Raw genomic sequence first — 17,408 nt, forward strand, 5'->3', positions numbered from 1 at the left:
CTGGAAGTGAGGGGAAAGAAGAGCTGCAGACGTGTACAGCGCTGGATTGAATGAGGGCTCAGGTAAGTAAAAGGGGGGGGGGAGTGTGAGAGGGGATGCTGATGCCTAAATATTTTTTACCTTAATGCAAGGAATGCATTAAGGTAAAAATGTTTAGTCTTTAGAACCACTTTAATTACTTTTTTCCTTAAAGCAGTCTTGATTATAATGAGTGCTACAAAGTGTCTTGTGTTACCTGAGAAAGTCCGGAGCTCTAATGATCATGTGTTGGAAATCTTCCAGGGACAGCTTTCCATCGTTGTCTACATCAGCTTCGTCTATTACCTTATCACATACCAGACACACTTCTTCTGGTGTTAGCTCATTTCGAGTGAGCTTGTTCAGTGTCTTTTCCAAATCTGATTTACATATGTAGTCATCATTATTGAAATCTGAAAAAAAGTGGGAAAACATACTTTAATCATCAGTAAAATGGCTTAAATGCATTAGTACACCATTTAAGCATGTGCATTGCAAGTGATAAATATTGTCCAAAGCTTAGAATGATATAAAGTGTTCTTTATAAATGTTGAAAATGCAGCTATACACTTTTAAGGTACCCCTGTGGTTGCTAGAATAAAAAATCAAGCTGTGCATTGATTATTTCCACTGATCAGCCAGTGAGGCTGCAGAATATCAGCTGATTTGTAACATATCTATGGGCATACATATAAATGGACAAATCAAGGGGGGTTGGGTGTGGAGAAGTTAACTGGAAATATTGGTTATTGGTGGTACAGTGGGATGTCACTAAGTTGCAGAGCATAACCTTGCTTGCTCGGCTGGAGCTGACTGCAAGGTAATTTAACAGGTCAAATAGGAATGTATACACAGTCAATCCTGATTGAAAGAGAGAAAGGAAACTTCCTTGACTATCACTGCAAGTTAGTAAATCATAATTTACTAAAATATTTTTTTCTCTAGGACACAGGGTCCATTTCTCCAGAGTTGTATTTCGCTCTTGACAGGGAAGTCACTATATCTCTCCAGGGCAATCTCTCTCAATCTCTTTAGGACAGCTTCTTGCCACCATCAGATTTGATCCATATTGCATCTCTATCACAATGGTGTGCATAACCCTTATGAGTTGTATTTTCCCCCAACCCAGGGGGTAATTTCGAAGCTATTAACAACCCAGAATCAATTGAGCCCAAATTCTGATGCATTTTGAGACTTGCTCTTCCTCAGGGGCTATTTCTTGGACATTGTAGAAGAAAAAAACAAAATAAGCAAGGCAATATGATCCCCCTGATGATGACACGTGATCCCTGTGTCGAACACGCGTAGGGGAGGGGCCAGGATGCAGCGAGAGACAGCTGAGCTGCCTATAGAGGAGACGCACACCATACCCTCACGAAAAGTATCATACTTGCCATGTTTAGAGCGGTGCACTGAAGCACCAATATATTGTGAGTACCCCTTTTGGGGAGAGTATCTATATCTTTTAATAAATTTTAAAACGGTATTATACTATGTCGTTTTTTCTTTCCATCTATATACTCTTTACTGCATTGGAGCCCAGGATCATGTGATCTACTTAGAACCCGGGGTGGTTCACAAGCGTGGTTTGACTTTGTCTAGTGACTTGGTCACACATTCTGAGGTGAGCGCATTACCTTTGGGGTCACCGAATCGCACCATTGTATGGTCTGTGGCAGACACAGGGGTTCCATAGGAGCACTGCATGGATACAGAAAAACAAAAATCTTTAAAAACCAAAAAGAACAGCAAAACAAAACCTGCAACAACAACCAGCAAAAAATAAAATAAAAAATAAAGTAGAATCCATTAAAAAATACAAAAATATCAAAGCACCCAAGAAAAAAAGGGAGACTAACTATCAGTAGGTCTATCTAGTGACATGGCTGGCTGCAAACATGAAAACAGGGAATCCGCAGACACAGCCATGCAATTCAGAGGGACCTATATATGTATATAGATCAAACAGGAAGAGGAAGTTCCAGCCCTCTTCACCTCACCATAGTGGAGTAATGGGCTAGAAAGATAGTCTCCATTCAAACGCTTCTATTACGCGAGGTGAACAAGCACCCTCCAGTGGATCCCCATCACACATGTGCCCTGATGTCCACCCCGGTCAAAAATGGCTGCAGTGACCTCAAGCGTATGCGTGGCTGTGGCATGCAGTGCCCAACCTTGAAGCCTTATGCGCTCCCAAGGTGGGAAGGGGAAGAGCCCAATTCGGAGGGGTCTCAGGGGCCACCAAAATAGACCACCCAAGACAGCCCCCCACACAAACAGAGAATCTTCCACCCATCAACCCACACGTCCCCCAAAAGAAAAATTGAGGGCCTTGGGCTGTACGTGTTGATTGGAGCATATGTGCAAAGAGGGAACAAAACCCCCCTACCACCCCTCACTTTTTTTTGTTGTTTACTGGTTGTTGTTTTGGTGTTTTGTTTATTTTTTTGTTTTTCGGTATCCATTCAGTGCTCCTATGGGATTCCTGTGGCTGCCAAGCTCTCCTGTTTGCTTACCTACTGAACTGGGTCACTCCACGCACATACCATTGGGTTTTAGCCTCTTTTACGCAGAGCACTGGTGATTATATGACTTTGGTGTAATGTAAGCAATGTAATGTAGTATGCAATCTTTACATCGCCTTTAGGTAGGTGTGGAGTCTTGATATAATTTTGCTTATTTTGTTTTTTTCTTCTACAAGGTCCAAGAAATAGCCCCTGATGAAGAGCAAAGCCTCGAAACGCATTGGAATTTGGGCTCAATTTATTTTGGGCTGTTAACGGCTTAAAAATTACACACTGGGTTGGGGGGCAACCCAGTGCGTAAATCCGTGATAAGGATTATGCACACCATTGTAATAGAGATGGAATATGGATCAAATCAGATGGCCTGATGGACATGTTTTTAGCACTTTATGAATGAAGAATAAATATTTTATGTATATCTGTGTGGTTAATTTTGTACTCTTTTAAGCTCCTGTCTCCTGCACAGCCAATAGATGGTTTCTTTTTTCTTTATAAGTCTTTGCTTGGGATTGGGTACAGAAGCAATGAAGCAATCTCGTAGCACATTTATGTGTTACATCAGTGTTTCTCAACTCCGGTCCTCAAGGCGCCCCAACAGGTCATGTTTTCAGGCCTTCCATTACTCTGCACAAGTGATTTGATCAGTTTCACTGCCTTAGTAATTACCACAGCTGTTTAATCTGAGGGAAATCCTGAAAACATGACCTGTTGGGGCGCCTTGAGGACTGGAGTTGAGAAACACTGTGTTACATACATATTTAGCCTTATGTGCACTCAAACTAACCATATATTTTGAAAGCATAATATGCTTTAAGATCTCGAGGAGCCATTTCACTAAGCACTGAGAACATGTCCAGAAAATCATCCAGTGTCATATTTCCATCCCCATCTTCTGAGAAAACTTCAGCTATCCTCTGGCGAAAAGGGTTATCCTGCAAAAAATTGTAAATACCATTGGTTTGCAACATTCATGTATAATAAAGATCAAAGAATATATATATTTTTTTTTTACGAGGAAGGGTTATTGTTTTTTTCTGAAATTGTATATATTGTAATATGGGGGATGTCTAGCTCAATGGTAGATGCGTTTTTAGTGAGTTCACAGCCAACAGGAACTTCAGTTTTAGGGCATGGTAGCACACTTTTATTTAAAAGTCTCCAGAAAAAAATACAACAAATGAAAATGCCAAGCCACCTGGCTCTCAAGGCTCAATCAGCCTCAGTCACGGTACCATGCTGCTCAGTCCCACTTCTGGCCTCTAGGAAGGGGTTCTCCTGTCCCTCCAGGCTTTCACACTCCTCCAAGACTCACGGTCCCCTCTGGTCCCTAGGACTCTCTCTTCCAGTTGTTTCAGTTATGGTCTCCTTGACTCTCTCAGCTGGCCCAACTCTCTCAGTCCACTGACCTGGAACCTCTCCTACATGAAGTACTGTCTCGAGGTTATTGCCTTGGATCCTAAACAGGAGCACGCCTCTCTCCTGGTTGCAGCAACTGCTCCAACACCAACTCCTACTCCACCTCTCTAGGCTATGCTCAGATCTATATATACAGTTGTGCTCATAAGTTTACATATCCTGGCAGAAGTTATGATTTCTTGGCCATTTTTCAGAGAATATGAATGGTAACATAAAAACATTTCTTTCACTCATGGTTAGTGTTTGGCTGAAGCCATTTATTATCAATAGACTATGTTTACTCTTTTTAAATCATAATGACAACGGGAACTACCCAAATGACCCTGATCAAAAGTTTACATACCCTGGAATGTTTGGCCTTGGTACAGATACAGAAGGTGGCACACACAGGTTACAATGGCAATTAAAAGGTTAATTTCCCACATCTGTGGCTTTTTAAATCACAATTAGGGTCTGTGTTTAAATAGTCAATGAGGTTGTTAGCTCTCACATGGATGCACTAAGCAGGCTAGATACTGAGTCATGAAGAGGTAGAAAAGAACAGTCAAAAGACCTGCGTATCAAGGTAATGAAACTTTACAAAGATGGAAAATTATATAAAAAGATATCCAAAGTCTTGAATGTGCCAGTCAGTATTGTTTAATCACTTATTAAGAAGTGGAAAATTCGGGGCTCTTTTGATACCAAGCCGAGGTCACGTAGACCAAGAAAGATTGCAGAAAAACCCACAGATAACCGCAGGAGAAATACAGGCTGCTCTCCAAAAAGACCGTGTGGTTGTTTTTAAGGAGCACAATTCAACAATACTTGAACAAAAAAGAACTGCATGATTGAGCTGCCAGAAGGAACCCTTTACTGCGCCAATGTCACGAAAAAGCCAAGGAGGCATGTCAAGGTGTTGTTGGGCATATTGTAACTAGGCTTTTTTGTGTAACTTGTACAGTAAAGGCTTCTTTCTGGCAACTTGACCATGCAGCTCTTTTTTGTTCAACTATCATCATATTGTGCTCCTTAAATACAACCACACTATCGTTTTCCAGAGCAGCCTGTATTTCTCCTGAGGTTACCTGTGGGTTTTTTTTTGTATCCCGAACAGTTCCTGTGGCAGTTGTGGCTGAAATCTTTCTTGATCTACCTGACCTTGGCTTGGTATCAAGAGAGCTCCACATTTTCCACTTCTTATTAAGTGATTGAACAGTACTGACTGGCATATTCAAGGCTTTGGATATCTTTTTATATCCTTTTATCTTTGTAAAGTTTCATTACCTTGTTATGCAGGTCTTTTGACTGTTCTTTTCTACCTACTCATGGCTCAGTGTCTAGCCTGCTTAGTGCATCCATGTGAGAGCTAACAAACTCATTGACTATTTATACACAGACACTAATTGTGATTTAAAAAGCCACAAATCTGGGAAATTAACCTTTAATTGCCATTTTAACCTGTGTGGTCCACCTTCTGTGTCTGTACCAAGGCCAAACATTCAAGGGTATGTAAACTTTTGATCAGGGTCATTTGGGTAGTTTCTGTTGTCATTATGATTTAAAAAGAGTAAACACAGTTGACTGATAATAAATGGCTTCAGCCAAACACTAAACATGAGTGAAAGGAATGTTTTTGTGTTATCATTCATATTCTCTGAAAAATGGCCAAGAAATCATAATCTGCCAGGGTATGTAAACTTATGAGCACAGCTGTGTATATATGGCCATACACGGAGTGATTTTCAGATGCAGGCACTATTCAGGTTTTGGGTATATATTTTACATGCCCTAGGATATATCCCTATGAGAAATTTACTTTTCAGTCACTGCATCTAAACAGGAGATTTTTACAGAAAGCTACACCCCAAAATTACAAATTTTAACTTTTGCGGAGAAATTCCAGGTCCGGCCCAGAGTCTGATATGGATTTTGAGGGAACTCCATGCTTTTTTCTTCTAGCTTTTTGTGTGAGGAAACCCCTTAAAATCTATACCAGGATTGAAGGGGCTGGTATAGAATTAGAGGGTTGACCCAATGCAGTTTAAAATCCACTCCATACCTAAAGAACCTGGAATTAATTTTGGAGGGGACCCTATGCTTTTCTTTCTTTGCATGAGTTACTGATTCTTAGGACACCAGATAGTGCTGGCTCCCTAACAACCAGAAGGAAGATGTCACATTTAGCAATGGCAATAATACCACTCCTTAAAGTCGAGCTCCACCCAAAAGTGAAAGCTTATCTGCTTCCTCCCCCCTCCAGTGCCACATTTGGCACCTTTCGGGGGGAGGGGGGAACGGGTACCTGTTTTTGACAGATACCTGTCCCCACTTCCAAGAGACTGTGCTGCGGTGACGTCCCTCTGGAGTTGAACCCCCTACTCCTTCCTCCGCCTCCGGGCCAGTTAGAAAGCGCAGTGTGCTTCACACATGCACAGTAGGGAACTGGCTGTGAAGTCGAAAGGGAGTCCCGAAAGGCTTCACTGCCAGTTTCCCTTACCACGAATGGTGATGGCAGCACCTGAGAGCTGATCCGAAAATTGACTAGGGTGCCGTCATCGCGGGATCCCTGGACAGATAAGTGTCCTAATATTAAAAGTCAGCAGCTACAGTATTTGTAGCTGCTGACTTTAAATTTTTTCGTGGGGGGAGCAGATCTCTGCTTTAACATTTCAGCTGGAGCTGGAGGTTCACTAAGCCACACAGGATTCTCTATAGACTGAACACTGTGCAAAAGTAGTTCTCATATTATTTCCCCTACTGGTTGAACTTTCCTAGCCTATAGTTTCAGGCTGGGTTCACACTAGAACGCGCAGCGGCTCACAGCAGGGGTCTGGTGCTTCTCCATTCACCTTTTAAGGTCCAATTTCAGCCTGCGTTTTTGGCTAAATTCGGACCTGAAACAGACCAGAAGACGCACAGGACTCCTGTGTAATTCGCACCGGAGCCGCTGCCGGGATGTGTGAACCGCTCCATAGAGAGCCGGTCACAATCTCCTGCTATGCGAATTGCAGCCTTAGGCAATTTTTTTCTATTGATGAATGGTAATGCTCATAGTAGAATGTTCTTATTGCTATTTTTCTCTTATTATCAAATGTTAGGGAATGCTACATTTGCCTGGTGAAAGGCATTAACAGAAACAATTACACACATATTACAAACATTATGGTTTGAGACATTCGCAAAGCAAATTTTTAATAAATGGGCCTCCAAGTGCTAAGGTTTTGGCTTTCAGTTTAGTGTAATGTACTAAAATATCATCTGACAGCAGATCCATGTTCATAAAATTTTTAGTAAACTGCTCAATTGTGTTTAATCTAGAGCTGACTTTTACATTTGTCTAAAAAAGATACATACTGTACTTTATGTTACAATAATTTGGTTGTTCTGTTTTGCTCTTGAATTATGGAACCTAAATGTATTGTCTGAGTTCACTCTGAGAGCAACAGGTTAAACAAAGTGCAGATCAACTCTTTATATGAAACTGAGATGGTCCTCCGCCTTAAAGAAGAACTTTGGTCTTTACTTTGTATTATGTTAGGCTTCACTTATCATCCCAGTGCTGCCAATTAGCACGTGATGAATAATGAATGAAGCACAGGATTAGAATGACACCTGGCAACCTTTGCCGTTACTGCTTTTTTTCATGCTTTACCTTTAGCTCTGGCATGCTGCCGATGAGTTCATAAGGAATCCTCACATCTGGTTTATTTGTGTAGTCTTCTGGAACAAGTTGTGGTGCCAGGTCTCTGTATCTGTGGAAAAGTCTGAAAGAACAGGGTGTGCATTTAAAATCCACCTGTCAAATTCAACAACAAAGCATCATGAATACCGTAGAGAGGTCCACAAATGCTAAAATGAAGAAATCTAAAAACATAGACTCACTAGACTCAATTCAAATTGGCACTACTTCAACTTGTCCACAAGCTTCAAATATCATGGTGTTACTGTCAGGGATAGCTAGTAATTCTACAAAGGAGTGAAAGTGTAGAAGAGTGCAGGAAGAGTCCCCAGTTGTAGTTCTCCTACCTGCCACAAGATGCTCCTGGGCCTTGGCTATGAGTCTGCGGCTAGAGCAAGGAGTTTTGATAAAGCCTTTAAAGTTATAGTCTTCAGTCTGCAGAGCTGTGATTTATAAAAACATTGGTGGGGTAGTTGTCAGCTGCCCGGTGTGGATTTTGTTTTTTCTGTATCAACAGGGCACTAGTCTTAAAGCGGGGGTCCACCCACACCGCCAAAAAAAAAAAAATATTAAAAGCCAGCAGCTACAAATACTGCAGCTGCTGACTTTTAATACATGGCCACTTACCTGTCCCAGGGTCCAGCGATGTCGGCAGGGGACGCCGATAACCCGCTCGGTTCTCGGCAGCTGCCGCCGCCATCCTAGGTGAGGGAATCAGGAAGTGAAGCATTGCGGCTTCACTTCCCGGTTCCCTACTGCGCATGCGCGAGTCGCGCTGCGCGTCCCTAGTGGTCCCCGCTCTCTCCTGGGAGCTGTGTGATTCCCAGGAGACAGCGCGGAGGGACGGGAAGTGGCGTAGACTCCCATGGGAGTCTATGCCGGAAGTGGGTGCAAATACCTGTCTTAGACAGGTATCTGCACCCCCCTCCCCCCTGAAAGGTGCCAAATGTGACACCGGAGGGGAGGAAGGTTCCGAAAAGCGGAAGTTCAATTTTTGTGTGGAACTCTGCTTTAAACATGGACTTGTGCCCAGGGAAAGGAGTGGACTAGGCATGCAAAGAGGGCATGGGTTCTGGTCAGGCCAGGCTGGGTCACTCACAGGGTATCTTTGGAAGGGTGAGGTTTGTAGGTTTCTGCTAACTAACCATAGGAACCTTGGTGGGCCCCATGCTAGAGAACCACAAGCGCCTTATGCATCGCCCATGCTTGTAAGGAAAGAGTTAATGCACACTATACGTGTTTCTGTATTGGCCCCAAGAGAGAAGAGCTACCCCTGTGGCAAGAGTGTTAAACAGGACATAGCAAGAGAGAGACACACACACTGTCACTCCTAAGCACATGGTAGCAAGATGATGTTAGGAGAGGGCTCTCTTCAGGTCACAGTGGAAGCATGCTTTAGCCTGGGATCCTATTTGGTGGGAGGCCCGGAGTATTGCATGAGAGGCCGAGAAGAAAACCCTTAGACCATATGCCCTGGATACACCTTAATCTCAAAAGAAACCACCCTCTAGGAGTGCTGAAGAGATTCATTATATCCTTACTCCAAGGTGAGCATCTGGGCCCACCAGATGCTGGAAGGAAGTGATGTACAGCTCCAAATTTTATCTACCTTCTTTGACGATATGGCTCAGTTTTATGATGACCCGCAACTGACTACCACAGCAAAGGCTGCCCTCCATGCACTCCAGGAAGGCCGCAGAGCGGCCGAGGACTATGTCACAGACTTTAGACGCTGGAGTGCATAGGCATGCACATAGGCATAGGCAGCACTGATTTGCAACATTGATGGGCAGTAATTGGCAGCACTGATGGGCACTGATAGGTGACACTAATAGGCATCACTGATTGGCATTGACTGGCAGCCCCGATTGGCACTGATAGGCAGCACTGATAATGCCACCTATCAGTGCCCATCAGTGCTGCCTATAAGTGCCGCCTATCAGTGCCGCTTATCAGTGCCAATTAGTGATGCCTATTAGTGTCGCCTATCAGTGCCCATCAGTGCTGCCTAATAGTTGCCACTGATTGGCACTGATAGGCAGCACTGATAGCAGCACTGATGGGCACTGATAGGCAACACTGATGGGCACAGATTGGCAGCACTGATTGGCACTGATAGTGGCACTGATAGGCAACACTGATGGGCACAGATTGGCATCATTGATTGGCACTGATGGGCTGCAATGATAGGTGGCACTGATAGGCAGCACTGATGGGTACTGATAGGCTGCAATGATTGGCAGCATTGATTGGCACTGATGGGCAAATGCTGATTGGCACTGATAGCGGCACTGATAGGCAGCACTGATGAGCACTGATTGGCAGCATTGATTGGCACTGATGGGCAGCACTGGTTGGCACTGATAGGCACTGAATGGCAGCATTGATTGGCACTGATGGGCAGCACTAATTGGCACTGATAGGCAGCACTGATTGGCACTGGTAGGCAGCACTGATTGACACCGATTGGCAGCACTGACTGGCAGCACTGATTGGCACTGATAGGTGACGATGATAGGCAGCACTGATGGGCACTGATTGGCAGCATTAATTGGTACTGATGGGCACCAATAATTGGCACTGATAGGGGCACTGATAGGCAGCACTGACAGGCAGCACTGATTGGCACCACTGGTGGGCACTGATAGGCAGCATTGATTGGCACTGATGGGCAGCACTGATAGGCAGCACTGACTGGCAGCACTGATTGGTACTGATAAGCAGCACTGATTGGCTCTGATAGGCAGCACTTATGGGCAGCATTAATTGGCACTGATGGGTAGCACTAATTGGCACTGATAGGCAGCACTGATAGACAGCACTGACTGGCAGTACCGATTGGCACTGATGGGCACTTATTGGCACTGATAGGCAGCACTGATGGGCACTGATTGGTAGCATTTATTGGCACTGGTGGGCAGCACTGATTGGCACTGATAGGCAGCACTGATTAGCACTGATGGGCAGCATTGATTGTCACTGATAGCGGCCCTGATAGGCAGCACTGATTGCCACTGATTGGCAGCACTGAAGGGCACTGATTGGCAGCATTGATTGGCACTGATAGCAGCACTGATTGGCACTAATTGCCGCTCAGTGTGTGAAACTGTCATGATGTAATGTAACTGCATGCAGTGAGAAGATTAGCTGTCACAACTCCGTGGTGATGTCGGGGGTGGGCGGGACCGAGCAGCTATCAAACATCAGCCAATAATTGGGCTGCTTAAGAAAGGGGGGCGGAGCCACATACATGTAGCTGCCCACCCATACCCCATCCCATTGGCTGGTGTTTGATGGCTGCTCAGTCCTGCCCACCCCCGACATCACTGCGGAGTTGTGACAGCTGGTCTCTCTCTCTCTGGAAACTCTTACATTAGCTGACAGTGTCACACACTGAGCGGCTCTCGCCTCACGATCTGCTGAATGTTTCACAGGCAGCGCATGCTACACACTGCCTGGATGCAAGATTTCAGAGGCAGATCTCGGGAGACAGCATGGCGCATACCGTGCGCACACCTATGCACAGTGGAATGATGCAGCCCTACGAAACCAGTTCCGTCTAGGCCAATCAGAAGGCCTGAAAGATGAATTGGCACAGGTCGGAGTACCAAACACCCTGGAGGACCTAATCACAACGGCCATTCAAATCGACCGACAGGTCCATGAGCGACAGTCAGAAAGGTCTTCCCAGCAGCCTTGTCCGGTCTGGATGATGCCCAGGATTCCAGTTCCTGCCCACTCTGTTTCTGCCAGCTCTATTCCAGTCCATTCTGCTCCTGTTAACCCGGCAACTGAAGCACCAGAGCCTATGCAGCTCAGACGAATGCGTCCTTTCCTGTCTCCTGAGGAACGTCTTCATCGCCGGCAGAGCAACCTCTGTCTATACTGCAGAGAAGCAGACCATTATGTACGCACATGCCCAGCCAAGACGCATAACTGTCTGTCAATCTCTCCTGTTAACCTACCACCTTCATTTGCCAGTACAACTCATTTAGGTCTCCCAATCTCGTTTCAGCTGCCAGGAGGGGAAGTGTCAGTCACTGCAATTATTGATTCTGGAGCTTGCAGTTGCTTTATTGATCTGACTTTTGCCACACAACAACACATTCCCTTACAGTCTAAGGCACAAGGACTTTCCGTTTATTTGGCTGATGGTTCATGCATTAAATCTGGACTCATATACACAAGAGACACTCCCTTTACCTGTGATTACCACTATTAAGCATAAGGAGATCCTAAACCTTGATGCCATTTCACCCCCCCCTATTTCCTGTCATTTTGGGCCTACCCTGGCTGCAGGCAAATAACCCACAAATTGACTGAGTTACAGGAAGAATCAACTTCCAATCAACATATTGTCAGAAGCATTGCCTACCAGAACCTTCAGTTGCCTCCACAACTCTACTATGAGATATGACAAATGTGCCTGGACCCTATTATGACTATCTCAATGTCTTCAGTAAATGGGGGGCTGACATTCTCCCTCCGTATTGACCATACGACTGCCCGATCTAGTTACTCCCAGGGGCTGAGATTCCCTTTGGAAAGATTTTGCCTCTTGCTGAACGAGAACAGGAGGCACTAAATTAATATGTCCATGTGAACTTGAAGAAGGGCTTCATCCGGCTGTCTACATTCCCAGCAGGGGCAGGAATATTTTTTGTAGAGAATAAGGACCACTCCCTACGACCCTGTCTGGATTACCGGGAGCTTAATAAAGTGAGAACTGCAACTATCTTTACTAAACTGGATCTACGAGGGGCCTACAATTTGGTCCGAATGCGTAAAGGAGATGAATGGAAGACGGCCTTCCATACCAGATTCAGCCACTTCGAGTATCTGGTAATGCCCTTCGGTCTGTGCAATGCTCCTGATACCTTCCAGCACTTCATCAACGATGTGTTCAGAGACTTTCTAGACATTTTTCTAATTTTCTCCATTTCTCTTGATCTACATTGAGTGCATGTCAGGAGTGTGCTGTGCTCCGCCAACATGGACTGTACGCTAAAAGCATAGCATCCAATTCCTGGGATTAGTAATCTTACCTGAAGGAATTAAAATGGATTCCAAAAAAGTCTCTGCCATCCTGGACTGGCCTGCACTGACAGATAAGAAAGGGGTAAAGCGCTTCGTAGGATTTGCCAACTTTTAACAGAAGGTTTATAAAGGGCTTTTCTGCCATCATCACCCCTGTCATGCAGCTGACCAAACAGAGCATTCACTTCCACTGGACCCCTGAAGCACAGGATGCATTTGACGCTTTAAAGAGACTCTTAACTTCAGCACCTGTCCTAAGTCATTCAGACCCATCTCTACCATATGTACTGGAAGTAGATGCATCTGAAGTTGCAGTAGGAGCAGTCGTCTCACAATGCCAGGGCCTTAAAGACTTAACACATCCTGTAGCCTTTTTCTCTGATAGACTTTCTCCAGCAGAGAGAGATTATGATGTCGGGGATTGAAAATTACTTGCCATAAAGGTGACTCAGAAAGAGTGAAGGTATCCTCTGGAAGGGGCAGCACACCCCATATTAATCTATCTGATAGATCTGAGGACTGATAAGCACCTAAGGCCGCGTCAAGCATGTTGGGCTCTGTTCTTTTCAAGATTCGTGCTTCATACTACCTATTGGCTGGGCTCGAAGAATGTAAAACCAAACGCACTTTCCCTTATGTTTGATGACCCCAAGGAACCAACTGTGCCAGATACCATCTTGTCTGAAGGTAATTTCTTACTTTTACAGAATGACCTTCTCACCCGAATGAAGCAGGCTTCTGTAGATGTTCCTAGTCCTCCAGGAGTAACATTGATGGTCTAAGAAGGATTACTATAAAGGAAAACAAGGTATTTGTACCAGAAAGCATACGTGTAACTATTTTGGGTCTATGTCATGATCATCCTTTAGCAGGTCATTTTGGAGTCCACAAAATGTCGATCTTCTGCAACGCCAGGTGGCCAGACCTAGAAGAAGATGTAAGAAACACGTAAGTTCATGTGCAATCTGTACCTAGAGTAAGAGTATTAAAAACCAAGCGAGGGGTATACTCCGACCACTAACAGTTCCTGGAAGGCTATGGAGGGTAATAGCCATGGACTTCATAGATGAACTCCCTCCATCTGAAGGATGCACAGCTATCTTCTTGGTGTCCAAAATGACTTACTTTCTGCCTCTGAAAAACACACCCTCGGCCATGGAGATGGCTCGGGTATTTATCAGAGAAATTCTAAGACTTCATGGGGTCCCCACAATTATTGTCTCCGATCAGGGGGTCCAATTCACTTCTGGATTTCCTTAATCGCAACAGTAAATTGCTACAGGAAACAATTACTAAGGCACAAGCAGCTAACAAGGTCTTTGACAAGAAGAGAAGGGGAGAACTGATTCTTCAACCAGGAGATCGGGTATCTACAGCGAATCTCAGGTTAGCATGTCCTTCAAAGAAGTTTGCACCTAAGTTTGTGGGGCCATTTCCAGACAAGAAGAGACTTAATGAAGTTGCACATGAATTGTCTTTACCCGAGTCATTTAAGATTCATCTTGTATTTCACGTCTTACTTTTGAAACCCGCAGTACGGTCTGTAGGAAAATTCTTGGGAATCTGAACAAGATGTTCAAGCCAAGGAACTAATCAATGCTTTCTTCCTCAGTCACCCACAAAAAGAGAGCCAATTGGGCATTCTGCAGGTTGCCCATAAGGAGGGGGCAATGTCAGGGACATGCTGGCCATAGCATTAGTAATGCTCAAGGGCAGGCGCAAATGCGCATGCGCAGGTGCGATCCATCAAGTGTCCATCGTGTCAGGCACACAAATGTGTGCATGCACACAAATGTTTGCAAAAGGGACTGTGCACGCGTCAATAAACGTTGGCGCCCAAATGCCATATATAAGTGCGGCAGGTTCACTAGTACTTTGCTGTCTGATCTGCAGCTTTTACCCCTATACCTGTTCCTGTGATCCTTACTTGACTCCTGTGTTTGACCCATTTCCTCTGATTACGCTTGCTATCTATTATCCTGACCCCGGCTTGCCTTGTTGACTTATCTTATCCTCTCCTCTGCTTGATATCCTGTTGCCTAACCTTGCCTGCATCCTGACCATTCTTTGCCTGCCATCTATGCCTGCATCTGATCGTCTGTTACCAACACGGCTTGTCTGACCATGCACCCTGTGTCTTTTCTGCTCTGCTTGCACCTGCCTGGTCCCTGCTGCCTCCTGCCACCAGCCCGGAAGCTGCTGGCCTGCCAATGCCTGCTGTTTAACCTGCTGGTCCACCCTGGTGACTGTCATGGTTATGCAATAGAGTTTGTCTGTCAGCTTACCTGTCTCCATGTGTTCATCTCTAGGGACCAGCTGACCCTCACCTGACTGCTTTTATAAACTCTTCTCTAGCATGGCTCCACCCCAGCTCCTATCAGGGAACCCTATATTAACCTGTGCACTGCAAGCCAGTAGTGCTGATCAACCATTGTGTGTTAGCTTTTGTGTGTTCTTGTTGTGTTTCCTACGTCTGATTCCAGTTACTGACTTTGGCCTGTTCTCGACTTTCCCTGTCTGCTTATGACCCTGACCTTTGGCATGTTATGTTTATCCTTGTCTGCTAGTCGCCCTGACATTTGGCTTATTCCTTACTTTCCTTGTTGTTCCAGCATGCTGCCTCCTTCCTCTTCTCCTGTAGTCTACCGTGAGCGTGAGCTGTGAGACCCTGGGGGCCACGACCTGGAGCCAGACTGCAGCTCAGTCCATCCTCACCACTAGGGGCTCTGGTGAACACCTGCTGGCTCTTAGACTCCGCGCCCTGGGGAATCTATGCTCTAGCTCCCAGTGGGATCTGTGTTAGTGATCCAGTAGACCTGCTTCCTGAACCTCCCAGGGTTCAATCCGCAGCAGTCAGTCCTAGGGTCCACTACCTAGCGGTGCACTTCCGACTCCTACAGAATGCTGTAGGTGACCTGACAGTGACACATCCACCACACGGAAGACAATCCAGGTACCCATACACTGCCACGCTCTCGCGGCCACTGTTACAACATCAGTGGTTCTTGAGCAGGGGTTGTACGAGAGGCCTACCCTCTGCACGTCTGGCTCAGCCATCAGGTACGTGACAGATAAAGCAGTTCTGATTCCTCCCCCTTCCTTCACTCTATACAATACACAAACCGTTAACTGAGGCCAGGACCTTATTAATCCATTGATCAGACACACAGGCATTTCCATTACCCAATCCACAATTTAAGTCTAGAAACCCTAAAACGGTCACCCTCTCGCAAGCTTGAGCAATCCAGAGGACTAACAGATACCGCTTGTAAATAGCAGTTGGTTGGGATAGGCAGTCCACATAAGTGCAGACAGGTTAGCAGTTATAGCTCTGAAACTACAGGGTGTTTGATAACTTCTAAAATAACAATAGCACAGCCAAAATATGGACATATTTACTTTCCTTGGTTAATTTGTAACGGTCCAGACACCCCATATGGGGAACCATGGGCACCCCTTATCTCTCCTAGGTAAAGTAGACATCTGAAACCTGGGGGTTGAGCAACAAGATGGTGCCGAGAAGCAGTGTGTAGCTGCGAGCTCCATGTGTCTCCCTGTGCGAGTACGCCAGGAGCGTTAAAACTCCTGTATGAAGCATGGCCAGAGTTCCCATAATTGGCCGCTGTAGGCTGCACCTACCTGTCCCACTTCGGTGTGCACGGGGAAGGTGGAAAGCCTGCGGAGAGTGGAGGGTGGAGCAGCTGGGTGCGATGAGGGGTAGCCTGTGTGAGGTGGCCAAAGCTTCAGAGGGTGGAGAGGAGCAGAGCAGTTGGTGTGGACGAGGTAAGCAGGAGTGACTCGGCTTGGTCTCAGTCCGGGATCAAAGCGACAGCTGCATCTGCCATGTGCCTGCTGTGAGATTCCGGAGATACCCGGAGATACCTGAAGGTATCGAATAGGGGAGTGGCGGTGGCCGGTAGAAGCCAGGATTTCCGAAGGTGACCGAGGATTCCCGAAGGCTGTGCCGACAGGGAACGGCAGCAGGAGGGGGTCTGAGGACTCAGTTCAGAACCACAGATAATAATAATAAGCAGATCATTACACAGAACAAACCACAGGCTGCTCCCCACACCAAACCGGAGGCGTATGGAGGTAAATGCTGATGGCATTTGGCAGTGTGGCACTCTTCAGCCTTCTCCAGCTGTGTCTATGGTGCATGAAGCGTTTTGACTGAACTATTATATGTTTTGCAGTGCAATACATCTAAATATGGTCATATACAGATAAACATTCAAAACATTCAAAAGCTACCTTGAGTTTTTAATTTGTGCATTTTATAAATCCTTTCCAGCTTTTATCCTTTGGGAGGGGCAGAAGGAAAGTTGGTAAATTAAAAAGGATTGCAAGCTGCAAGAACTTTGGACTGTATTCTACATAGCTACACAACTGTCTCTGCACACCCCTAAGCTTGTATGCTCTCTGCTCTCTGCCGCCATATGTCACTGTATGTTGCTAGTGCAAATAATCACCTCCCCCACCTATACTGTATTAACCACTTTAAGACCGGGCCTATTTTTCAAACTTGTTGTTTACAAGTTAAAATCATTTTTTTTTTTGCTAGAAAACTACTTAGAACCCTCAAACATTATATATTTTTTCTAATACCCTAGAGAATAAAATGGCGGTTGTTGCAATACTTTTTGTCACACCGTATTTGCGCAGCGGTCTTACAATCGCACTTTTTTGTGAAAAAATACACTTTTTTTAATTAAAAAATAAGACAACAGTAAAGTTAGCCAATTTTTTTTTTT

General features: G+C 45.2%; 1 protein-coding gene across 1 annotated transcript in view; it reads right to left on the bottom strand.

The window, feature by feature from the left end:
• Positions 1–231: 231 nt before the first annotated feature.
• The window catches only part of CIB3 (calcium and integrin binding family member 3), a 186,124-nt gene continuing 168,947 nt past the window's right edge, over positions 232–17,408 (bottom strand). Inside the window, exons 3-5 of the mRNA XM_073596421.1 lie at positions 7,594–7,705; positions 3,328–3,475; positions 232–431 (exon numbers count right to left, since the gene is read on the bottom strand). Of these exons, the coding sequence (XP_073452522.1) occupies positions 232–431; positions 3,328–3,475; positions 7,594–7,705 (460 nt within the window). The remainder of the gene's footprint in view (positions 432–3,327; positions 3,476–7,593; positions 7,706–17,408) is intronic.

This window comes from Aquarana catesbeiana, linkage group LG01, assembly GCF_042186555.1.
Source record: "Aquarana catesbeiana isolate 2022-GZ linkage group LG01, ASM4218655v1, whole genome shotgun sequence".
In the NCBI taxonomy this organism is placed as follows: domain Eukaryota; kingdom Metazoa; phylum Chordata; class Amphibia; order Anura; family Ranidae; genus Aquarana; species Aquarana catesbeiana.